This window comes from Oryctolagus cuniculus, chromosome X, assembly GCF_051225735.1.
Source record: "Oryctolagus cuniculus isolate XC-2025 breed Fujian yellow rabbit chromosome X, ASM5122573v1, whole genome shotgun sequence".
Lineage (NCBI taxonomy): Eukaryota > Metazoa > Chordata > Mammalia > Lagomorpha > Leporidae > Oryctolagus > Oryctolagus cuniculus.
This window is the reverse complement of record NC_142888.1, coordinates 22,694,256-22,720,876: the sequence shown is the minus strand read 5'-3', so window position 1 is coordinate 22,720,876 and position 26,621 is coordinate 22,694,256. Positions and strand designations below refer to the sequence as shown.

General features: G+C 42.5%; 1 protein-coding gene and 1 pseudogene across 1 annotated transcript; one reads left to right on the top strand and one right to left on the bottom strand.

Annotated features, from left to right (window-relative positions):
- Positions 1-272: 272 nt before the first annotated feature.
- LOC100357425 (histone H2A-Bbd type 1) lies at positions 273-1,089 on the bottom strand. Its single transcript, XM_002719820.4, has one exon. The coding sequence runs from the start codon at positions 652-654 to the stop codon at positions 298-300; it is 357 nt and encodes a 118-aa protein (XP_002719866.2). The 5' UTR covers positions 655-1,089; the 3' UTR covers positions 273-297.
- Positions 1,090-12,591: 11,502 nt separating this feature from the next.
- On the top strand, positions 12,592-13,363 carry LOC149119573 (ferritin heavy chain pseudogene; annotated as a pseudogene).
- The last annotated feature ends 13,258 nt before the right edge of the window (positions 13,364-26,621 follow it).

Below are 26,621 nucleotides of genomic sequence, written 5' to 3'. Positions count from 1 at the left end.
GCAGTTGGCTCTGCCCTCCACCCCAGCCAGATCCTCCCACCAGGGCCACAGTTCCAGGCCCATCGCCACCACTGGACCGGCTTGTCTGACTCCCCGACTCCAAGTCCCCACGCCGACCGCCCCTTCCACCCTCCGGGTTTCCACAGGCACCCCCGCTCCGAATGACAGAAAGGGGCCTTCAGAATCCTGGAATCAACTGAACACTTTATTGGCACATGCTGAAGGCGCCCTCCTCCACGGGAGTCTGGGGGCTGGGCAAGGCCCCGGGCGCAGTGCAGCCAGGCGCTGGCTCAGGCCTCACTCTTTCTCCTCGGGTTGGGCCACGTCCTCATCCTGGGGCTTGGGGTCCTCCTCTAGCAGGTCCCTGAGGTGCTCGCTGCTTTCGATCGCCTTCCTCATGTGTTCCGGGGTGATGCGTATCCTGCTGTTCTTGTGGGCCTCCTCGCCAGCCAGCTCCAGGATGTTGGAGGTCAGGTACTCGAGGACCCCCGCCAGGAAAACCGGCGTGGAGGAGCTCAGGCGCTGCGCGTAGCGGTCGTGGTGCAGGTGGCGGTCCACACGGCTCACGGGAAACTGCAGCTCGGCTCTGGTAGAGCGGGAGACGTTGGGCTTCCTGCGCTTGCCGGCTTTCTTGCTGGGTTTCTTCCCGCGCATGATGGTTGCTGGGCTTGGGGTCCCAATCGGCTCAGCTTGATTTTCCTGCTGGCTTGGGCCTCTCCAGATGCCAGTGCTTAGTCCCACCCACCGTGTCCCTCACTGGCTGGGGAGCAGCCTTTGTGACGCCTCAGTCTTTGTGACGTCACAGGGGACCAGTGCGCCCTGATGACGCATAGCCTGCAAATGGCTGTGATGGGAGTCTGTTTGCATGAGCCCACCCCCTGCGTTTGAGAAAGTGCTCACTTTTGGTTTGGCTTTAGCATTCGCCTCCAAAATTATCTCCTGGTGGGAAAATGGCCCTGTCTTCAGGAAACTGGGCCAGGGTGACTGCCTGATGGTAGCCTTAGGTTGCCTTTGAGTTATTTTACATCCCTTTGCAAGTCGCAGGGCACTGACAGACATTAAGTCACCTCCAGCAAGAGGCCCACTGTGCTCTCTCACAGAGCAACCAAACAAGGTTTTGCCTCTATGTCCACGCTCATTCAACAACACTGATCAGTTGTATTCTCCATCGAACTGGGCATAGTATGTGCCACTCTCCTTTGGGATAACTATTGTGACGTGTTCATGCCTGTATCACTGCCATGATGTTATCTTTGTGTAGTTGTCATCACCTGTTTCACAGGACACACGGATCAGTGTCCACTTGATTCTCCTGTTCTAGCCGTGTAATCCACAGTGACTGAACGTACTACACGCACATTTGAAACCTGGTTATGTCTTTCTTGCCTCTTCTCTGTGAATCCAGTGCATCAAGAGTACCTTCTTGGCTTTTTTATAATTTTTGTTTTCCTCTCTTCAAATTTAGTGGTCCTTTTTTGTTTTGGTCCTTTTACAGGTAATGTACTACCCATGTTTGAGAACCACGGTTAGGAATTTCGTTGTTATTGTTTTATTTTTCATTTTATTAATGTAAAGTTCTCGTAACAAAATAACCCTTTATAATCATGTCTAGTGTACAATTCAGTGTCTTTTTAGTGTGTTCTCAATGAAATAGTTGTCAGTAATAGATTCCTGAATAGTTTCATCATTCTAAAATGAAAACCCACACTCCGATTTCTTCCCATTCACTTGTCTCTGGTAAACTTTTGTCTACTTCTGCATCTCTGGGCTTGCCTGTGTTAGACATCAATATTAAAGGGACCATAATATGTACAGCATTTTGTATCTGTCTGGTTTCATTTGATGTTTTCAGGGTTCAAGCACATTCTTGTGTTTATTATTACTTTATCTTTTCTAATGACTAGAAAAGAGTCTGTTATATAGATACATTCCAATTTATTAATCCATTCTTCAGTTAACGGAAGTTTGAGATTTTCAACATTTTGGCTATTATCATTGACACTACCAGGATGTTCATGGGCAATCTTTTGTGTGAACACGTGTTTTCAATTGCTTTTTTAAAAACTTTTATTTAGTAAATATAAATTTCCAAAGTACATTTTATGGATTACAAGGGCTCCCCCCTCCTTAACTTCCCTCCCACCCGCACCCCTCCCATCTCCCGCTCCCTCTCCCATTCCATTCACATCAAATTCATTTTCAATTATTTTTATTTATTTTATGATGGCTGCACCCTGCATTCATGGATCACCTGTCATGTCCCCTCCCCCATGATGAATGTTCCCTCCATCCTGTGACACCTGCTAGTACCTCTCCTGAGCTGACTGCATCAATGCACATGTAACAATCTCCCGTAGGATGCATGGCCTCTCTGCACATGCAGCTCCTGCCATCAGCTTGCCTATTCTAGGTGTCCTCTCTATCCATGTACCTATTTTGGAGTTCTCCTATGGGTTAGGGATGCTCTCTATGCATGACCTTCCTGTCAGACCACAGCTAACCTGGCTGGGCCCTCTGTGTATACATCTCCTGCCCATTCCTTCCCTGGGTGGAAAGCTTTTCTTGCCCGTGCCCCTCCTGATGTCTGCTGTTGAGGGTGGATGCTCTCTCCACCCAGGACTTCCTGTTTAAGTTGCACTAGGCCATCTGTGCCTTCCACATGTAAATCTCTTACAAGCTCCCCCTCTAGGCTCTATACTCCCTCTAACTCGTCATTTCCTGCTGGATGAATGAAAATTCCACCATGTGCACTTCCTGTCCATCCCCTAGGCTGACTGCATTCTGTACTGCGGCACTACCTGCCATACTTTCCTTATTCTGGATCTGTCCTCTACGCATGCAGTTCCTACCATCTCTTCCCCTAGTGGGGCTGCATCCTGGATCCATGCATGCTGCCCAAACATCCCTAGGATGGCCACTACCTGTATCCCTGCATTTCCTGCTGGGTTCTTCTCTGGGAGGCCTGCAAGCTCCATTCATGCATACCCTGCTAGTTCTCCCCATGACTGGAAGTCCTGAGACCCATGTGCTTACGGTCGGGTCATCCTGCGAGGTAGCTTCTCCTGAACAATCACCTCCCTCAATGTCCTTCCTGACACTGAGGATCAAGCTTTGGTCTTGGAGTATTTTATACAGGGCTCAAAGAGCTAGGCCATAAACTCTACTTTATTTACCACGGTGTAATTTGCCTGCTCTTTTCAGGCCCAGACCCATACTTCATGTGCCTTCCCATTAGCGCTCCCTACTGAGACTTTTCTGTTACCTTAATTGTCACAGTTTGTTAAGTTTCAAGAACTTCCCCTGAAGATTACATCTCTCCCGTATCTTTCCACAGCCCCATATTTCCTGGTCTCTGCATACAACACCCTGCTTTTTCTCTCCTCTCTGAAATCTTCCTGTTCAAACTTTGAGAATCATGTTCTTGTGATATCCCTTTTAACAAACTTGTTCATTTTAAAATATGAGATTTTAACTTTTTAGAAAACCTTGACAATATGTTAACACGACTCAGATGAAGAACTGACTGCACACTGCACTCTGCTGTCTTCACCCCAGTATTAATGCCAGCTTCTAGGACTTTTTAAAAATTACTTATTTTTTATTTTTTACCTGTGTGTGTGTGTGTGTGTGTGACAGAGAGAGGGAGAGAGAGAGCAAGCGAGCGAGAGTGAGACTACATCTCCCAACCTCTGGTTAACTCTCTAACTGTCTGAAACAGCCAAGTTTGGACCAGGTGAAATCCAGGAACCTGAACCTCAATCTGAATCTCCTAGATGAGTGGTATAATCTTAGGTACGTGAGATATCACCTGCTGCCTCCCAGGGTACACATTAGCAGGAAGCTGGGATGGAGAGTGGAAATGGAACTCAATTCCAGGCACTCTGTTATGGGGTGCAGACCTTTGTAGTGGCAACTTAATTGCTGTTCTTTGTAAACACATCAAAATATTAATCTTGAATCAACATGAAAAGAATGCTTTGATCTTATTTTTGTCTTTCTCATGACTAATACAGTGGATGAACTTCAATGTATCCAATCCTGGTTTGTAATTCTCAATCAAAAGTATAATACCTATTCTGAATGGAAATCCATTTTATCTGAGATCTTATCAGACTCATCCAGGAATGTGTAGACGTGGACGACATCGTGAAACTGGAAACATTCTCAGGTATGCTGCAAGAAGAACATGTCAGGAGGTAGTTGGCTTCTATTCAAGATGCCGAAACAGGAAACCTAAGGTCCCCGCATCGGGTTCTTAACCTCACCATTTTTGTTGTCTGTCTTTTCTGCATTCTCCTCTCCTCTTCTAGTCTCCCCAACATCATTCCTACTATCCATCTGATCATCCATATGGCAGCCACTGCCTTCCAAAATGACTCTCCTTGTCTTCCCACCTCCCTTATACATACAAGTTGGTGCCCTTCTGATACTTCCTATCTCCTCAAGGATATCAAAACATATAGCACATTTTGATCAAAACCCATGTTGTGCACTCACTTTCCCTTGGAGTTTACAGCATAGCTACGCTTTCTTGTTATGTTTCAGATAGAAAAACACTGCTTTAAGTATTATTGAAAAACGAGACTTTCCTCAATGTCCCTCTGAGCTTAATATCTAGATTTCAGAATGAAGCCCCTTCAATATCTATGCTTTTCACAAAAGGGAATCTGTCTTCAACATGACACTACCTGAGCCCCTTTCATAGCCCTGACTATCTACAATGACTCCTAATTCATCACAAATCCCAATATTCATAATGTTATTGTGAGCAAACAATACATTCTCCTTGGCTTGTTAAATGTCTTTTGCTAATACACAATAATGCATAGTATTGGGTATCTATCTCTTTTACACAGCTAATGGCATATATATTTCCACTAACAACCTTTACAAAAGTAGAAATAGAAGTCCCTCCCCGTGCCCTGGACCTCCTCTTCTCACAGCCAGGTATGTCCTACAACATACAGTGCTTCACACCTAATCCTGAAGGCATCTCAACCTACTACTTCCACAAACAGAGCTCTCAACAACAGTGGCCACCTGACCCCCTTTTGCGCCTAAGATTGTGCACACTTGAGACACAACTCTTCCTCCCCTAGAGAGGATTGTGAGTGTAAGACCTCACTGGCCTTGGAAGTATCCCTAGGCAATTAGGGTACCTGGCACTTTTTCTACAGAAGTCCCATGGTTTTGCACCCTGAGGGCTCATCTGATTGTCCCTGTAGGCTCTTAGTTCTTCCACCAAATGCAGCATGACAATAAACTGAACAGCTCCATAGGGCTCAGGACTAAAGACCTTTTGTGCAGATCTAGTGTCAATTGGCCACATATCAGGAAAGCAAAGAAGAAGTGAGAAATATGGGGAAGGAGGAGAGGGAGTTCCTTGTAATGCTTTGTTTATATTATTTTTTCACTACATCCATTAAAACATGATTTGCTACCAAGTCTCCACAACGTAACTTTTAAAACCGTGCAATATCTTATCAACAAGCAGAGGTATACTCAAGGAAGAAAACTCAGGATATAGAAATATGTAACCTGTTCACAGTATGGGGTGTGCCCATACAATTCTATCCAAACATGTCCCCACACTCACCACTCCCCCACCCACCCATACTCCCATATGTGCTCACCATCACAACCATAACTGTTTTTAAAATTGGTATTATCCATTGAAGTATTTTTATTTGTAATATCTTACCATTGTCCAATGTCAATCATTAACCTTAAATCACTCACCCTGCTCCCTCCCCTAGTACCTAGGGACCCCAGGCGTCCCTCTTCCCAACACATTAATATTGTTCTGCTCGACAAACTTTCCCAGACTCTTCTGGCCCCTTCTGTTTCCACCTTCTTGATTGAGTCTTCTGCCTAACTCTTCATGTATTTCTAAGTTATCTTTCTCCTGCATGGGCACACACACATTTATCATGCCCTACCTCTTCTTCACTTTGGATACATCCATCATCCCTCTTTTTCTCTGGAAAGCTCTGCCTAACTCTTCCTCAAGCTGAAAACCACCTAAGCTAAGTGATTTGCTGGGTATGAAGTGTCTAAATGAGAATTTCATGGTCAGAATTCCATTTCAAATAGAAGCACCAAATGTTTGCTGATATATGCTTTTATTTTATCTCCATTCTCAAAAGTCACATAGCATGCTACTTTTTTTACCCTTATGATTATGACATAAAATAATCTTGGGGGGCCTCAATAAAAGTATTTTATATTTTAAACAATGGGACTTTTTAAACCTTATTCATTAACATGTCATTGTATAAAGGACAATGTGGAAAAAGGAAACCTAAGCTCAGATGTCAATACAGACCCTTTTGAGGAAGCAGGGGCCCTGGACTCAAGGGCCAACAGTGTGTAATGCTGAGCAGTGGAGTCTTGGGGGATGGAGGACTTGATACTGCACATAATGTTGGTTACTGTCTAGCACAAGTTATGGGAACATCACTGGTAATGGCAGGCAGGCAGCTGATTCAGCCCAGTGGGTGGACGTGCATTCCTTGTTTGAGTCCTGGAGGGTCAAGGAGGGTCACGACACAGATGGTAAAGGCATGGATTTACAGTGTATTTGGGCATGTTCTCCAAGAGAGGCAGGATCAGAGCCAGCAACTCAGGCATCAAAGCATTCCCAACTCTAGGGATGACTGGCATGGAACCGGAGCTCAGGCCAAACAAAACACGGTAAGAGGAAGGGGAGCCCAAGACAGAAGACCTAGTGGTGGTGGAGGCGGGGCTCAGGTCAGGAGATGTAAGCGGGGAGGAGAAGCTCTGACCACATTTCCCGTGCTGAAGAAGGGAGATTGTGCCAGGAGATGAGGATGAGGAGGTATTCATGCAGGTGGCATCACCAGGATGGGAAGCAAGACGTAAGCTCTCCGGGTCAGGAGAGTTTGAGGAACTCTGGAAGACTTGCTTCCAAAGGTGGACCAGGAAGAGCAGCAGGATTCAGGGCATCCAGCCCAGGTAGGGAAAGGGTTCCTGTTGAGCACCGCTCTTCCCTGGATGCTTTGGCTAGGGAGGACCAGGCCTGTGTGGGGTTGCGGTGTGGTGGGCAGGGCTGTACGAGTGGGGCAGCTTCTGAGGCAGGATTTGCCTGTGAGCCATGGTTTCAGACAGTAAAGCACAGCCTAGCAGTACGAGTGTGCAGAGCAGGGCCAGACTGTCTGGCTCTCGCGGGCAGGTCCTGGATGGGATGCTGCCCCTTAGTAGAAGTCTGGGAATGATGGCTATCGCTGACATTAGACCTTGGAAGCTCAGGGAAGCAGATGTTACCTTGGAGGAGTGTGTCTGGACAGGCTCTTCCTGGTGCATCTGCTTCTCGCCACATGTTTTTTCTCTGAGTTCATGGTCTGGGTGGCTTGTCTCCTGAACACACTAACACCTCTCGTGGGTTTTCTCATAGCAGCTTTGATTGCATGTTCTTGATGTTCTGATCCTTTCTTGACACCAGCACTTGCTGTCTGCCCAGGCACATTAGCAGGAGGTAGATCCGAAGCAGAGCAGCTGAGTCTCAACCCGGCACTCTGATTTGAGACGCCGTTGTTGCAGGGGGCAGCTTCACCTGCTGCTCCACAACGACAGCCCCTGTTCAGTTTCTTCAGCCTGACCCCGACTATCTCCGTAATCTATTTATCACTTTAGACGATTTTCTCTGAGCCAGATAGAACCTGTGTATTAAGTAATACCCGGCATGCTTGCTTTCCCTATTCCAGTCACTTTAACCTCACAGCTGTATATCATAACCTTGACAACTTTCTTTAGGAACTTTAGTTCATTAGTATTCATACTGTAGCTTTTGGCTTAGATCCTGTATCCTTTATTTTTTATTTATTTATTTATTTATTTATTTATTTATTTTGACAGGCAGAGTGGACAGTGAGAGAGAGAGAAAGGTCTTCCTTTTGCCGTTGGTTCACCCTCCAATGGCAGCCGCGGCTGGCGCGCAGCGGCCGGCGCGCTGCAGCTGGCGCACCACGCTGATCCGAAGGTAGGAGCCTGGTGCTTCTCCTGGTCTCCCATGTGGGTGCAGGGCCCAAGCACTTGGGCCATCCTCCACTGCACTCCCGGGCCATGGCAGAGAGCTGGCTTAGAAGAGGGGCAACCGGGACAGAATCTGGCGCCCCGACCGGGACTAGAACCTGGTGTGCCGGCGCCGCTAGGTGGAGGATTAGCCTATTGAGCCACGGCGCCGGCCTGATCCTGTATCCTTTAATAAGCAGTTTACTATCACCAAAACTAGGTTTTGCGACTTTAATGTATGTTACTATAAGCTGGTCCATGTTTATTCCACACAGTGCTTACCAGGGCTCTCTGCATTGGCTCAAAGCATCAATTTGTCTTGCAGAAATCAATTGAGCACACAGCATACACTTTGAAGGATCAGCACAGGAAGCGGAACATGTCAGAAACCCTGCCCATGTGTGCCTCTTATGTGAGAATGCTTGCAGTAGTAGAAAGGCCCATTTTCCTTATCCCCACAAGTAAAAATTGAACTGTGAAATAATGACATCACATCACAGAGTGTGGAGTCCGATCTTAGAAGCCCCATACTAACCAATCAGAGTTTGTAATCTGTGAATATGTATTCAGTAGACTAAGGTAAGATTTAGCACTCTTTATGTAATTTAAAATGGTATCTACTAATTTACCTCTATAAGTTATAATACAAAATGAAATAATTTCAAGGTTCCAAGGCAGGGCATTTGGCACAGTAATAAGACACTGCTTGGGTACGTACATCAAGTGATAGAGTGTGCAAGTTAGAGTCCTGGCTCTGGTTTTGATTACAGCTTCCTACTAATGTGTACCCTGGGGGTAGCAGATGATGGGTCAAGTGACTGGGTCTTTGCCACTCACGTAAGAGGCCCGGATTGGGTGCCAGGCTCCTGGCTTCGGCCTGGCCGAGCCTTGTCTATTACGGATATTTGAGGAGTGAACCAGAAGAAGGGAGTTAGCATTCTCTCACCATTAAAAATAAGTACATGAAAAAAGTAAAATAATATGCAGTTCACCACTGTTATTAAGTCCCCAGTAAAGAAACTTCTACAATAGTTTATGTGCTGCCGAAGTGACCACAAAAGCTCTACAATAGAAAACGGTAAAATCTAAGGATGCTGACCTTAAGAAATTTCCAGTTTGCTAGAGAGACAAGACAGACAGAATTGAAATTAAATAGAAATTTAGGAAAATAATGAGAAACGCCCAGGAACATTTATCCTTTTGGGATGGCTGTTTTGTTTAGTGGTTTTGTTTTGTGGTTTTGTTTAGTGGTTAAGAGAACTTTTAAGCTGCTCACATCCTATGTCAGAGTATCTGGGTTCAATAATGAGCTCAAGCTGCTGACCCCTGCTTCTTGCTACTGCAGACCCTGGGATGCATCGTCAAGCAGCTGAGTCCCAGCCACACGTGTGAGAGGCCCCGATTGAGTTCCTGGATCCTGGTTTTGATACAAGTTCGGGGCCATTGCAAGCACTTGGGGATTGAACCAGTGGATAGGCGAGATCTCTCTCTCTCTCTCTCTCTCTCTCTCTCTCTCTCCTTTCAAAATTAATTAATACACCTAAAAAACTGTTCTTTTAAAACCTACTTTTGAAGTTTAGTTTCTCAGACTAATCTTTGCAACTTACTGATTCTGAAAGCTGCTCATATTTTGGAATTGCATTACCTAACATTCCCACCAGAAACGACAAAAAAGTTATTTCAGTAACTGGCTGAAAAGAAAAAAAGGACAGGTAAGATGTAGGAGCGGTGTTACGCTAGCCCTTCAGAATTATAAGAACCTACATTTTAAAACCGGGGTTGGATGTGAGAGCAGCTGTTGAGACGCCACTTTGGACGCCACATCCATATTGGATTGCTGGAAGCTGAAGACCTAGCTTTGATTCGCATTCTAGAATCTGTCAATGAAAACCCTGAGTGGAAGCACATTATGGTCAAGTCCTGGAAACACTGCCACCTACATGGCGCCCAGGATGGAGTTCTGGGCTCCTGGCTCCCACCTTGTCCAGCCCCTGCTGTTATCAGCATCTGGGAAGGGAACCGGTGGAGAGAAAAATCTTTTCTGTCTCTATCTCTCTGCCTTTCAACTAAAATGAGAATCAATAATAAATTAAAATGTATGCTTTCAAAACTAGGTTTAGTGGGCCGGAGTTGTGGCTTTGTGGGTTAATTTGCCATCTGTGATGCTGGCATCCCATATGGGTGCCAATTTGAGTTCCGGGTGCTCCAATTCGGAATCAGCTCCCTGCTGATGGTCCCAGGAAAGCAGTGGAAGATGCTCCAAGTCATTCGACTGCTGTATCCAAGAGCAAGACCCAGATGGAAATAAGGCTCCTGGATTCTGCCTGGCCAAGCCCTGGCCATTGGGGCAATTTAGGGTGTGAACCAGTGGATGGAAGGAATCTCTCTCTCTCCTTCTCTGTGAAACACTTACTTTCAAATAAATAAATCTTTTTTAAAAGTAAAGTCAGCTTTTATACAACGGGTAGGCAATTTTTAAGGGCCGAGCGAATATAAAAAAGCTATCACATATCGATGGCCTTTAGTGAAATTTTATTTTGTCATTTCATTTTAATGCCTAAGACACATTCATGATTGGGCAGTACTGCAGGAAGTAGGCAGTGACAGCCTTTAAAGAGCCATTACAGCAGGGGTGGAATGCCACAGTGGTTGGGGGCAAGAGCTCCGTTCCATGGGCAACCTGCGTGGCCCTCTGCACTATATAGTATTTTAAATATTTGGAAACATAAGTACAACCTTTTTGAGTTAGTCACCTTGATGATTTCTTTAAGCATCTTATTCGAATATTTTCCAAATGTGCTTATTTCACTAGTTGTCATGCTTTTTGTGGTTTTGCTAGCTACAGAAGTCTAATATCACAAAGCTGTATTCCAATGGCAGGTTTCCTCAGTGACTTAAACCTCTATATCATGACATTTCTGTGATTTCCTTACTCAGTTGCTAGACATTATTAACTCCAGCCACCTCCACTTTTCTCCTCATGCTCAAGTGCACACTTCTGTGATAACAGTCCCAGCTCCAATATCCAAAATAGTGAGTCATCCCTTTGTTGAAAAAAATTGATTTATTTGCAATTCAGAGTTACAGAGAAAGAGGGACACAGACATCCCCCCCCCCCATATCGAGAGAGAGAGAGAGAGAGAGAGAGAGAGAGAGAGAGGGAGAGAGAAAATTTTCCATCTGCTGGTATATTCCCCAAATGGTCACTACTGCCAAAGCTGGGCCAGGCCAAATCCAGGAGCCAGAAACTTTATCCAAGTCTCTCACTTGGGTGACAGGGGTATAAATACTTGGGCCATCATCTGTTGATTTTCTCAGGCCACTAGCAGGTACCTGGATCAGAAATGGAGCAGCTGGGAATCAAACTGGAGCCCATATGGGATGCTGTTGTTATAGGCCGCAGCTTTACTTGCTAGGCCACAATGTCCCAACAGTGAGCCTTTCCACCTCCCTATCTCTCACTGTTAATGAACTTTTGTCACTCCCCTGTTCTCTCTAGTCTTTTAACCTTTTAGCATAATCCTAGAAACACTTTCTCTCCTATTTGGATCCCCAAATGAACAATTTCAGTGATATTTTCCCCCTGACATTCAAGAGTTGCTCTTTCTGGGTAAGTGTACACTTTTCTTTAGATAGATTCTTAGAGAAAACACTGTTAACCATGTGGATGTATTCATCCCATCCAACATCGTTTGTACTTTAACTGTCCTCAGAGTCATTTATTTTTATTCCTTCAATGATGTTCTATGAAATGACTCATTCCAGCAGTGGGAATTTTGATAATTTTTAATGTGTGTTCTCAGTGTAGTAGTCCTCATAAAAGGTGCATAGACACAGAACGAATGCAATAAGTCGTCTTCATCCCCTCTTTGGAGACATGGAATTCTGTGTCTAACAGTCTTCATTTGAAAGCTTGACTCCTTCCAAGCTGTGTGAACTTCTGTATAATGATTTACTCATCATGAAAAAAAAGGTACCCAAAACACAGTTAGGCAGGCATAATAGATTCTAGTGTTCCATGTCACAGTCAGGCAACTATCTATCACAACAATGTATTATGTACTGTCTAAAGACCTCGAAGAGAAGGGTGGAGCAATGGGATGCTGATTGCCTGATCTGACCAGTTTGTGGTGTTTGTATAGGTTGAAATACTGCCCTGTGTCACATTAAGGTGCACAAGTATTACATGTTAAGTGAAAATTTTAAAAAATAAGAAAACAGTGCTAACAATGTGAGATTTGCAAAATATTCAAATAAGATGCTTAAAAAATCATCCAGGTAACTCAAAAAGGTTGTACTTATGTTCCAAATTAAATTTCAGTAAAGGCCACACACTGTAGTGTCCCCTGCACCCCCTGACAATTGCCCTCTGCCTCTGATCAACGACCTTCTGACCCTTAACCTCACTCATACCATGCCATTCCCCAGTAATGGCCACTTGTATCTGTCAGTTTGGTTACATCAATACTGTACAGCTCGGAGCCACCCTCCTCCCGACCAACCGGAAACCCGCCTCCACCAACCAGAAGCCCATCCTCAAAAGGTTCCCCTTCTGACTACTCGGAAGAAACTCTGTCGCCATACGGATGCTAAATAATCCTCTGTCCTCCCTCTGGTCTGTGCAGCCTCTCTGCCTTCCCCACTGTGATCCCTCAACCTGCACCACCTGTGCCACCATCACCCGCCATGGCCGCCAAGCCCTCTAACGTGAAGCAAAACTACCAGCGCGACCGCGAGGCCGCCGTCCCCAGCCACATCCACCTGCAGCTCTATGCCTCCTACGTGGCCCAGTCCATGGCCTTCTACTTCTCCGGCGACGACGTGGCGCTGACGGGCTTGGCCGACGACTTCCTGCGGCGCTCAGGGACCGAGAGGGAGCGCGCGGAGATGATGATGAGGTTGCAGAACCAGCGCGGGGGCCGCATCCTCCTCCGCCCCGTCCCTGAGCCTGAGAACAGCGACTGGGAGGGTGGCCTCCGGGCCCTGGAGAGCGCCTTCTACCTGGCCAAGAGCGTCAACCAGAGCCTGCTGGAGCTGCACCAGCTGGCCGCCGCCAGGGACGACGCCCACCTCTGCCACTTGCTGGAGACCTGGAGACCGCGCGTCTGCAGCAGCAGGTGCAGCACATCAAGGAGCTGGGTGAGCCCTGACCAACCTGCGCAGGATGGGGGCCCGGACGCCAGCATGGCGGAGTACCTCCACCAGCTCGCGCTGGGCCGGGGTGAGTGAGACTGTCCCACTGCCACGGGGTGACGCCCCGGGACCTGACGGGCGTGTTGTGCGTTCCACACGTTCACCTGTTTCCTCCCTTTGGTTTGCACCTTGTTTACAATAAAGTTATGTGGTTCTTCATAAAGCTGGTTGACCCATGTGTGCAAAATATGACCTATAAGAAAAGGGCCAATTCCCACGCAGGTTTAAATCGGGGTTCCAGGATTCCGCCCCCTACCCCTACATGCAGCTCGGGATTTCCATGGGTGGAGGGAGGAGGAGTTCCATGGGCTCCTGGCGAACATATTAGTCTTCCCTTATGACCTGTGGGTATGTGGGGAGGATTTAGGTGGGGGTGACTGCCCTGGACCCTGGTGGTGTCTTTGTCAGTAAAAAATACAGAAAACATGGCGCCACGGCTAGCCAACGGCTTGTGTCACTGGCATTTCGATAGAGGAAGACCCGGATGGGCTTCCCACATGGGAGACCCGGATGAAACTCCAGGTTCCAGGTTTTGGCCTGGGCAGCCCAGGTTGTTACAGGCATTTGGAGAATCAGCAGATGGAAAATGGCAGTCTCTCTCTCTCTCTCTCTCTCTGTCTCTTCCTCCATCTCTGTAACTCCGCTTTTCAAATAAGTAAATCCTTAAAAAGCATGGTGTTGCTGCGGAAGACAGGAAGGGAATAGGATTGGAAATAGTTTAAAATTTAGTAAGGGCCGGGGTTGTGGCATAGCATATAACATAGCATAGCTATTCCTATATCCTTATGGCATCCCATATGGACTCGGGTTGGAGTCCTGGCTGCTCCTCTTCCAAACCAGCTCCCTGCTAATGGCCTGGGAAAGCAGCGGAGGATGGCCCCAGTGCTTAGGACCCTGCTCACTCGCTGTCTCTTTTACTCTGCCTTTCAAATAAATACGTAAATCTTTAGCAAAATTTAATGAGGCACTCTGATATGGGATGTAAGCATTGCAAGCGGCAGCTTAACCCTTTGCTACAACACAGGTTCCCAAATTGGATCTTTATCAAACAGGCAGTATCTGGAAATACAAGTGTCAGGTTTGAAAATACCAGGGTCTTCAAAAAAGTTCCTTGACTATAGATACGACAAAAATATGCCGACTTTGTATTATATCCTCGAAGACACACATGATAGCCTTTTTAAAGCTAGCAGGTGTATTTGAGACATATCACATCATTTAAGCTTTTTTAGCTAAGCAATAATTTCCTTTAACATTTCCCCATGATGGCATTTTAAATGAGAATTCTGGCACTGTATTCAATCTCTAGGAAGTGCTACTGACTCTTTATTCATCTGAGTTAAGTTTATTCTATTTTTCCTTTTTTATTATTATTTCAGTTAACACATAGTTATTTTATATTTACAGAGTACAGAGTATGAAATGGTGCTTTATATGTGTATATAATATATTGTGATGAGATCAAGCTAATTAAATATGCATCATCTCTCTAGATATCTTTGTTCCTTTATTTTATTTTATAGAAAGAAAGGGAGACAGTGAGAGAAATAGATCTGCTATCTGCTGGGCCAGCTGGAAGCCAAGGGCAGGGAACTCAATCCAGGTTTCAAATCTGGGTAGCAAGGTCCTGGCTACTTGAGTCATCACCTGCTACTTCTTAGGCGGTGCACTAAGAGTTTCTTTGTTTTGTGGATCTTTTCAAAAACCCCCAATCTTAGTTTCCATGACTTATTTCTTTTGTTTTTGTTATTTTGTTGATTTGTCCTCTGACCTCTGTTATTGCCTCCCTTCTGCTAACTTTAGCTCAGTTTTCCTTTGTGGTATTCATTTCACAACGCATATGTTAATCAAAATGTGACATCTTACACTTTACATGTGTGTATATATACATATATATGCTATATACATATATATATATATAATTTTATTTGACAGTCATATCACCATAAAGCTTGGGAAAAAAAGAGAAAGAAAAAAAGGAAACCTGACAATGGAAAAGGACTGGGTAAAAAAAAAAAACCACTAAGGGGAAACCTTCACTGGGAACACTTAGCACTATTTATGGCTCATACAGGTAGGAAAAACAGTGAGAAAAATGTTTCAAGCTATATGTGATTTAAATACACTCATCATACACATCTTCATCCAGGGGCATTTCTAGTTTTTTTTTTTTTTTATCTACTAGTAATGCTTTGAAGTCAACAGCAATGAACTGGCATTGTGGCATAGCCACAATGTAAAGTAAAGCTACTGGCCATGACACTGGAATTCTATATGGGCACCTGTTCAAGTCTTGGCTATTCAACTTCTGATCCAGCTACCTGCTAATTGCCTGGGAAAAGCATCACAAGATGACCCAAGTGCTTGGACTCCTCATGGGAGGCCTGGAAGAAGCTTCTGTCTCCTAGCTTTGGCTTGACCCAGCCCTGGCCATATCTGGGGAGTGAATCAGCAGATGGAAGAGCTCAGTCTCTCTCCCTCTCTCTCCCTCTCCCTCTCCACCTCCCTCTCCCTCTCCCTCTCCCTCTCCCCACTCCCTCCTTCCTTGTCTCTCTCCAACTCTCTCTGATTTTCAAATAAATGAATAAATCTTTTTTTGAAGAGGTCAACAGCAGTAAAGAAATACATATAAGACCAGTGTTGTGGTTTACGCTGCTGCTTGCGATGCTGGCATCACACATGACTGGCGTTTTGAGCCCTGGTTGCTCCACTTCTGATTCGGCTCCCTGGTAAAGGTCCTGGGAAAGCGGCATAATATGGCCCAAGTACCTGTGCCCCTGACACCTACATGGGAGACCTGAATTGAGTTCCAGGCTGCTGGCTTTGTCTTGGCCCAGCATAGGCTGTTGTAGTCATTTGGGAAGTGAACCAGCAAATGGAAGATCTCCAATTCTTTCTGTCTCTCTTTATCTCTGTAATTTTTCCTCTCAAATAAATAAAATAAATTTTTCAAAAAAGATATATATTTAATGATGTCAACTTAAAATGCATTTCTCTCTCTCTCTTTCCCTCTTTCTGTGTGTGTGTGTGTGTGTGTGTGTGTGTGTGTGTATGTGTGTTCATTAGTAATGGTAATTTGAAAATGTGAACAGTAGAAGGGCCTTTTATATTATGGTTCAAAATATAATGGTTTTACAGGAATGTGGTCAATAAAGGGGCCATGAACAAAGCAAGTGAAAGTAGATTTTATGGAGAAACAGAATCTTGCTTGCCAGGAGAGGTGCCCAAGGGAGTGGTTAATCTGGATCTGAGTATTGGGAGCGTATATAGGAACTGCATATCAATTGCTTAATTCTTCTGCAGTTTCACTACATCAGGGGTCTGTTTTGTTTTTTTCTATGTCTGTTGCACTGTGGTCACAGGTCCTGACAAGTGAGCAAACACTACTGTGTCAACCACTTGGGAGATCTAAGAGTTGAGAAACATGGTTGACCTGACCAATTAAGGCAGGTTATGCCTACCTGATCAATTGCTAAGCACTTGAGACATGCTGTTTTGTCGTGCGTTCTGGTTTGATGCCAGAGCCTAGTTTCTCACATGGTTACCTATGGGTATGGGGCCTAGTGTGTTCCTTATCAATCTTTTCATTTTTTTGAGGCAATGTCTTTTGTCTAGTAAGTGGATGTCAGGTTTCATACAAACATCTGGTTTCTTGTTACCACAGGGTCCCCTTCTAACTGTCTATTAACAATTCTAACTCCTCACAATGGTGCCAAATAACCAACTTCATTACTATCAATGAGTAGTCAATCAATTTAGATGTGTACAATAAGAAATTATAGAACTATTTCTATTATAATTAAAGACTTTTTACTTATTTACTTTCATATTTCCTGTTTTGAAATTGCCTTTGGAGCCAGTCTTACTGCTCTATAGCCATGTTCTATCATAAAAAATTAGCAATAATAAAAGCAAAAGTGTCATTTTTACATTTCAGTTACTCCTTCATCATAAACAAGTAAAAATACTACACTTGTATTTCCAAATATTAAACTCATTCTCCCCCAAATTGTTTGTAGTATCTCATCATTCTGGAAAGTCTAATTAGGGAATACAGGAAAAAATACAAATTTTAAAAAGCAATAAATACATTGAATACTGTCAAATGTTTGTCATCCTATGATAATTACTGGGATGCAAAACATTAATTTTCAAGTGAAATTGTATGTCTACTGACAACAACTAGTTGTTCATTCTGATAATTATATTTTCCCAAAATGATATTATAATTTTAAATTAAATCCCATTAATTAAAAAGAAATTAATTGTTCATTTACTTGATAGACAATGTAGGAAGGGTACTTAAAATTTTTGATATTTTCTTTATCTCCCTAAATTTCACAATAGAAATGCACTATTTAGGCATTCTTGTATAATTCAACTATGTGAAAGAGATTTGTTCAGCATCCTGGCAGAAAAAAAATGTTTCATCCAAACATATCTATATCTTGATCCCTGATCCTGTGAACATGTTAGGTGACAAGCCAAAGGAGAATTTAAGTTACACATAGAATTATGTTTGATAATAAGATGACTTGGAGTTGCACAGATTATTTAAGATTAAATGGGTGGACTCAATGTAATTGCAAGGGTCCTAATAAGGGAAGAAGTAAGGAGGGGAGAATTAGAAATATTGGCAGCGTGAGAAGCACTCAACTTGTTGGAGATACTGGCTTTGAAGATAGAGAAAGGAGATCATGAGCCAAGGAATGTAGACAACCTTTACAAACTGGAAAAGGCAAAGAAATGGGTTTTCCAGAGGAATGCAGCCCTGCTAACACTTCACTCTAACCCAATAAGATTCATATAAGACTTCTGATCTCCAGACTGGAAGATAGCAAATTTATAATGTTTTAAGTCACTAAATGTGCAACAATTCTGTTTCAACAGCAATAGGAAATGAATACATTTTATTAGTTGGTGTTTTTATAGTTACTAACCCCTCTGAAATGGAATAATGATTAAAATATTAAATTTCTTCTTTGGTATTATATACATTCCATTCTAACTCACTAAAATTCTTAACATGCTTTGAAAGAAATTTGTATTTTATTCAATAACTGTTTAAAATGAGTTCCTTTTTTTTTAACTTTTATTTAATGAATATAAATTTCCAAAGTACGATTTATGCATTACAATGGCTTCCCCCACATACCGTCCCTCCCACCCACTACCCTCCCCTTTCCCACTCCCTCTCCCCTCCATTCACATCAAGATTCATTTTCGATTATCTTAATATACAGAAGATCAGCTTAGCATACATTAAGTAAGGATTTCAACAGTTTGCTCTCACACAGAAACATAAAGTGAAAAATAATAGATGATTTTTTTTAAATGATGATGAAATCAGATCAGACCTATTGTCATGTTTAATCCCAGTGAGAGTCAAGTTGGGAGTTGATAATTTCTTTTTTTTCTTTTTTTTTTTTTTTTACAGAGGATCAGTTTAGTATACATTAAGTAAAGATTTCAACAGTTTGCACCCCCATAGAAACACAAAGTGAAATATATTGTTTGAGTACTCGTTATAGCATTAAATCTCAATACACAGCACATTAAGGACAGAGATCCTACATGAGGAGTAAGTGCACAGTGACTCCTGTTGTTGACTTTACCAATTGACACTCCTGTCTATGGCATCAGTAGTCTCCCTATGCTCCAGTCATGAGTTTCCAAGGCTATGGAAGCCCTCTGAGTTCTCCGATTCTTATCTTGTTTAGACAAGGTCATAGTCAAAGTGGAGGTTCTCTCCTCCCTTCAGAGAAAGGTACCTCCTTCTTTGAAGACCTGTTCTTTCCACTGGGATCTCACTCGCAGAGATCTTTTGCCAGAGTGTCTTGGCTTTCCATGCCTGAAATACTCTAAAATGAGTTCCTTTTAAAAGAACTTTAAGAATGAGACTTTTTTAAAAAAAGATTTATTTATTTATTTGAAAATCAGAGTTACAGAGAGAAAGGAAGAAGGAGAGAGAGAGAAAGAGAGAGAGAGAGGTCTTCCACCTGCTGGTTCACTCCCTAGATGGCCTCAATGGCCAGGGCTGTGCCAGGCCAAGGCCAGGAGCAAGGAGCTTCATGTGGGTGCCAGAGACCCAAGCACTTGAGCCATCACCTGCTGCTTTTCTCAGGCCATTATTAGGGAGTTGGATCAGAAGTGGAACAGCCAGCATGAACCAGTGTCCATATGGGATGCCAGCATCATTGGCAGTGGCTTTACCTGCTATGCCACAACACCAGCCCCCAAAGATGGTTTTTTAAATTTGAAAACAGTATTTGATGCACACATATTTCCAAGTTTCTATATTCATTGTTTAGTTTTCCGACTAATGTACAACTTCTAAAATAATTTGGCATCCAAAGTAGTTCTGAATATTAGATGAAGGATGATGTACAGGGGCTCTCCACAAACTGCACATTTCTAATTAAAATAAATGCCACCCAGAATTGTCACTATTCAAAAATACACACTGTGGAGGAATAATCTTCTTCTTTCAGAAAATTCTAAGTCTAGCACAGATCTTACTTTATTTCTACATAACCTCTTTCCTTAAGTTTAACTTTTTTACACATCTGCCATATCAAATAGTAAATCATTTGTATAATCAATAGAGGTTTATCTTAAAACAATATTTAACTTTACCTATATTTTGTAAATTTGATTCTCAGCTGTTACAATGACTATAACTCTGAACATAAGAGAATTTGTCCACAATTTCTTCTTCAGTATAAAATTTGATGAAAAGTAACAATAAAAATAAAGATGTGTTTAGGATACACTGTGAGTGTAAGAATTTTCCCTAGAAAATGAGAGACTTCTGGGGAATAAAGATTTATTTTCAGAAACAAGCACCAAACCTAGAATCACAAACTTTGTTACAAATCCCAGTCCAATGCCTTATTACTTTTATGGCCTTTGGCAAACCATGCAACCTCCTTAAGACCTGGAATACTCATTTATATAATGACAATAATAGAATACTCTGCAAGAGGCTCAAATGGTTGTTATAAAAACAAAATAGAGAGGATAAAGCCACTTCATCAATTGTAAAGTGATACATAAGTACGCAGGATCTTTGTACTAATTTCTTGATGCTACTTACGTGCTAAAGACCATGGAGGGACAGAGCACTAGCACTTTAAAATGTTTTAAGTGATGCACATGTGAACTGCTTGCTTCATGTTTTGGGAGGCAAATATGGGTTATTTAAGCCTTCTGGAGACACCCTGCTGCAGCCTGTCTGTCATTTAACCTTATTCTTTACTCCAAAGCAAAATATATATGCTCTGTGCAAATACAAAATATTCCCTACTCATATTTTTCCCATCAGTGTGTTTTTCAGAATCCATGATAGCAAATGCTCACACACCCTTTAAACCAAAGGAGAGATGGCATGACATGAAAAGATCGATCCAACTTTTCGTCAAAAATGACTCTATCCCTATCCAATCCAGGAGCTTGGAAGATATCAATAAGGTTCGCTCTTTTTTCCCTCCATATCTGTTTTATTTTTCTATTTGTTACATTTATTGCAAGATCAGTTTTTACTGTGCAGAATAAAAGATATTCTTGCAGCTAGCAATTATAGGCTCAAAAGTGTGCCTCTTTCTGAAGTGTTGTAGCAGTATTCCTGGAGATTGACTGGTTTATTGGGTCATTTGCTCAATCCTAATCCAATCACTGTGTGTGTTCCTGTAGGTGTTTAGAACTCAGACTATGGAACCAGGATATCCAAGTTCAAATCCTTAGTTCAATTTGCAAGCTGGATGATCTTGAAGAAATGATTCCATCACGCTTAGAATCAGTTTAATGACCATTAATATGGACATAATAAGAGCACCTACTTCTGAGGATTTCTGTAAGGATTAAATGAATTAATTTATATGGAGAATATAGGAAAATGCTTGGCATATAGTAAGTAGTAGTTATTGCTATAATTATAATGGCTACTCTTTGAAATTATTAGAAGACACATTCACATGTAATGATGGTGCACTTCTAAGAATTCAACTGCAAAACTGTTTCTTTCTCTGATTCTCTTGTTCTAAAATCATTACTATAAGCACTGGGTGGGCCGGCGCCGCCTCTCACTAGGCTAATTCTCCGCCTTGCGGCGCCGGCACCCCGGGTTCTAGTCCCGGTCGCGGCGCCGGATTCTGTCCCGGTTGCCCCTCTTCCAGGCCAGCCCTCTGCTGTGGCCAGGGAGTGCAGTGAAGGATGGCCCAAGTGTTTGGGCCCTGCACCCCATGGGAGACCAGGATAAGTACCTGGCTCCTGCCATCGGATCAGCGCGGTGCGAGGGCCGCGGCGGCCATTGGAGGGTGAACCAACGGCAAAAGAAGACTTTTCTGTCTCTCTCTGTCACTGTCCAGTCTGCCTGTCAAAAAAAAAAAAAAATAATAAGCACTGGGTGGTAATTCTCTAAGAATGATCAATGGCACAGCAAATGTAAAACAGAGCAAGAGAGTGAAAGTGGGAGCAAGTGAAAAAGCGAGAGAGAGAGCTTTCCTCTCAATTTCTAATCTATAAATCCTGAGAGGAGAAGAAAAGACAAGGGAGAAGAAGGGAAGAGAGGAGAGGAGAGGAGAGGAGAGGAAAGAGGGGAGGGGAGGAGAAAGGAGTGGAGGGAAGGAGAGGGGAGAAGAGATGAGGAAAGAGGAAGAAAGGGAAAGACAAGAGATGCAAAAGTGAAAGACAGGAGTTAGAAACTGCAGTCAGGGGACCAGCACCAATCACAGTGCCTGTAGCTCTGCCTCCCACTGCAATATTCTGACCTTTGTATATTTACATTCCTTCTGCTCCCTGAGCTGATTTGCTTCATGAAACAAACCACTGTGCCTCAGCAATTAAAACAGGCTCCCATGTCTGCAGGGAGAATTTCTGATGAGTCCTTGTTTCAATATGATGCATTTTAATTTTATAGTAAATGTCAGTTTTCATCAGTCCAAATGTCTTCATGACATAATATAATTTGAAGATATGCAAATATGTTCTTATCAGATACTTGGAAGTAGCTGGGGGTCTTGGGTAGGGTACTTCCTAATTACTTGGGAGGTGATGAGGAGAGATCACACCTGATTATGTGTTGTAAATTTACTTCAGAAGGTTCAGGGTCAACACTTCAGCCAGAAAACTTCATACTGGCAAGCAACTGGTTTCCTTGCTCCAAAATATACTTCATCTCTCTCCTCTAAGATTATTTTTTTAAAGTTTATTTATTTACTTTTATTTATTTGAAAAGCAGAATTTTGGGGAAATGGAGTTAATTAGGCTCCCTCACTTTCATGTCAATCATGCAGGCCTGGTAGCTGATGCTTTTTTTTTTAAGATTTATTTTATTTATTTGAAAGAGAGAGAGAGAGAGAGAGAGAGAGAGAGAATCTTCCATCTGCTGGTTCACTCCCCAAATAGCCACAATGGCCAGAGCTAGGCTGATCCAAAGCCAGGAGCCAGGAGCTTCTTCTGGGTCTCCCAGGCAGGTGCAGGGGCCCAAGGACTTGAGCCATCTTCTGCTGCTTTCCCAGGTGCATTAGCAGGGAGCTTGATTGAAAGTGCAACAGCTGAGACTTGAACTGGCACTCATATGGGATGGCAGCACTGCAAGCAGCAGCTTTACCCACTGTGCCACAGCGCTGGCCCCCAGCTGATGCATTTTCTGATAGTTGGCTGACCCAGGAAGCTGATACATTTTCTGACAGTCAACAGGCCCACAAATGGATACAGTTCTGCTATGTCAATCCTTGGCTGCCTGCTACTGTTGTCTGTTAAGCATTTATAATAAACTGAGAGCAGGGCTGGTTGGCCACCATGGGCAAGCGGAAGTGTTTGCTGTGTGCTTTCAGCTTCAGTTGTGAGAATAAAGAGGTATACATCTCCACAGGGCTCTGAAGTTGTTCTTTGGCCTGTCCAAATCCAAGCCTTTTCTTCCTGGAGCTGAGCTCCTGAAAAAAAAAAAAAAAAAAAAAACAAAACTGGGCATAGTAGGCAAGATTTAACTCAGGCCAGTATAGAGACTTTTGCTCCCTTAGGGAGTGAGATTCAAGCCTGACTAGCCAAAAGCTTATGCCCCCAAAAGGGGGTTAAAGTAAATAATTGACTCACTAGTGGCAAAAAGACATTACATGCTCTCAGAGAGTTATCTGAGCAGGAAGACACTCCTACAGTAGCAGGGATCAGGATGTGGGTTTTTCTAACTGCCTTGTGGACAAAAAAATATTGTCAAATCACAGATTATAACCTAGGAAGAGGAGGCAAAACAAAAACTATAAAACACCAAGGCACTGAATGACACCATGGGGTGGTCCTTCTCACTGCCTTATAAACAAACCAAATACAAAGAATCAAAAACCAGACTTACAATATACTTTTAATAAAAGCAGCCATGATAAATTCCAATTGGAAGCCATGACTCCAGCATAGAGCCTGGTCATGCCCCCCATCTCCATCCTTTCTTAAAAAAAAATTAAATTAAAAAAAAAAAAAACCTCCAAGAGCCAGTAAAATAAGAGGTGGCTACAAAACAATAAAAATGAAAACAACAGTGACAACAACATAAAGAACAATGACTAAATCAAAATCAAAATATCAGATTCTTTACCAAAAGCTCTCAAAAAACCAAAAACAACTAAACCCTCCTCCAAATATTAAAAACTCAATATTCTACTCATATACTCAATCAAAACTAATATCTAAGTTTAATAAAAAATAATTTTACTCCTTACACTAAAAATGAAACAAGGCTGTGTGCCCAGCCTTACAACTACAGACTTCTAGCCATACAATAAAAAAATTCCCTTATAATCTGTGCCTGTCTCACAAATTTCAAAAGTACAACTTTTGGATTATAGCGGTTTGTCCCCCATAACCACCCTCCCACCTGCAAATCATCCTATCTCCTACTCCCTTTCCCATTCCATTCTTCATTGAGATCCATTTTTAATTATCTTTATACACAGAAGACCAACTTAGTACATACTAAGCAAAGATTTCAACAGTTTGCACCCACACAGACACACAAAGTATAGAGTACTGTTTGAAGACTAGTTTTACCATTAATTCTCATAGTACAACTCATTAAGGACAGAGATCCTACATGAGGAGTAAGTGCACAGTGACTCCTGTTGTTGATTTAACAATTGACACTCTTATTTAGGACGTCAGCAATCACTCAAGGCTCTTGTGATGAACTGCCAAGGCTATGGAAGCCTCTTGAGTTCACAAACTCTGACCTTATTTAGACAAGGCCATGATCAAAGTGGAAGTTCTCTCCTCCCTTCAGAGAAAGGTACCTCCTTCTTTGATGGCCCCTTCTTTCCACTGGGATCTCACTCACAGAGATCTTTCATTTAGGTCATTTTTTTTTTTTTTTGCCACAGTGTCTTTGCTTTCCATGCCTGAGAAACTCTCATGGGCTTTTTAGCCAGATCCAAATGCCTTAAGGGCTGATTCCGAAGCCAGAGTGCTGTTTAGGGCATTTGTCATTCTGTGAGTCTGCTGTGTGGACTGATTCCCATGTTGGATAGTTCTCTCCTTTTTTAAGTCTATCAGTTATTATTAACAGACACTTGGTCTTGCTTATGTGCTCCCATTTACACTTAATCCCATCTTTATGATCAATTATGAACTTAAACTGATCCATATAACTAGTAAGATGGCATTGGTACATGCCAACTTAATGAGATTTGGAATCCCCTGGCACATTTCTAGCTCTACCATTGGGGTAAGTCTGAGTGTGTCTCACAAATTTAAAAACAGTTATGCCCACTTTACTGAGTCATTTAGAGCCATATAACTAAATGATCAACAAATCTAAAATACAAAACTGAAGGTCTTGATCGAATTCTTGAGTTCTCTGGTCTTATAAGACCAAGGTCATTCTGAAGACAGTTAAAAGGAAAACCCAACCTTTATCCACCCCAATGACTGCAAAACCAGTTATAAAAATTTATAAATTAATTAAAAGATTAAACAAATTTAGCCCATATCTAACGCAAATTCTAAGCCCTTATACTGTTTACTTGAAAAAGTTAAAAATAAAATATACAAAAACAAGTAATCTTTATAGCAGCTAAACAAAAAACACCAGCTGCCCAACTCCTTAAAGTATTTAATCCAACAGCCAAAATAAACTTAATGTATACATCACCACAAAAAATTAAAATAGGACTTTTGACAGTAACACAAAGGCTAAAGCAACTTATTGGGTTTTGGTCCCAGTTGTAAAACTGGGGCCTAACTGTCTAAACAACAATGTGATGTTCCAAAAATTAATGGTTATACTCTGGCCCAAACCATGTGCCAAAACTTATAAAAAATAAAACACCTCCCATAAAATCACCACGTGCCATATAATAAGATACATGCCTCTTGCCCATCCAAATAAGACTAACAAATTTACAAAAAAGCATTCATATAAAAAATAAAATAATATTACTCAATAGTTACATCAATAGCTACTACCTACAGGAACAAAATGGGCCACAATAAAGGCCTAAAACTTGCCTAACCTACCAAAACTAACCGAATGCTTACAAAAAAAACTATACTGTCTGTTGCCAAAACCATCTCTGTCAGGTGTCAGTGGCCACTAAATCTGTAATATGTGGATAAATGCCCCTTAAAAGGTAACTTCATTTAGTCTTTGCCTCAATATAACAAATACAAAAAAATCTTGACTTATGTAAACACTGCTGCAGCAGTGCTCGTTGCCATTCCTTTCAGGTGACCTGAACAACAAACATCCCTACATGCCTTTAAAAACACTATGTACCATACATTGGTGACACAGGTTATTAAAAATGTCCATAAAACCCATTTTACAGACTCTGAAGTACAAAACTAAACAGAACAACGAAATATTAGCTAAAAACTGTATACGCCGTACCCTCCCCAAAGAGCCCAAATAACTAATTAATATAACGACCCATTGAAACAAGTCCTCAAAAAAAAAAAAAAATCCTATTTGGTTTCCTTGATAAAATAAACCAAGAAACTATAACTTGTATAAATTGTTAAATAAACAACCTTGGACAGGAACACGAGCTCATGTAAGATTTTACTGTCACTTAACGCAACCCATTCAGCTACAGGTACAACCCACTACCCCTCTACTAACAGCAGGTTTTCAAAGACAAAACAGGAACTGGTGTCATAGCATAATAGGTCAAGCCTCCACTTGTGGTGCTGGCATCCAATATGGGCAACGGTTTGATTCCCAGCTGCTCCACTTCTGACTAAGCTCCTTGCTTATGAGCCTGGGAAATCAGTAGAAGATGCTTCAAGTAGTTAGGTCCCTGTACCCATGTAGGAGACCTGGAGAAGTCTCCTGGCTCTTGGCTTTGGCCTGGTCCACCTCTGGCTATTGCAGCCATTTGGTGAGTGAACCAGTGGATAGAAAATCAATC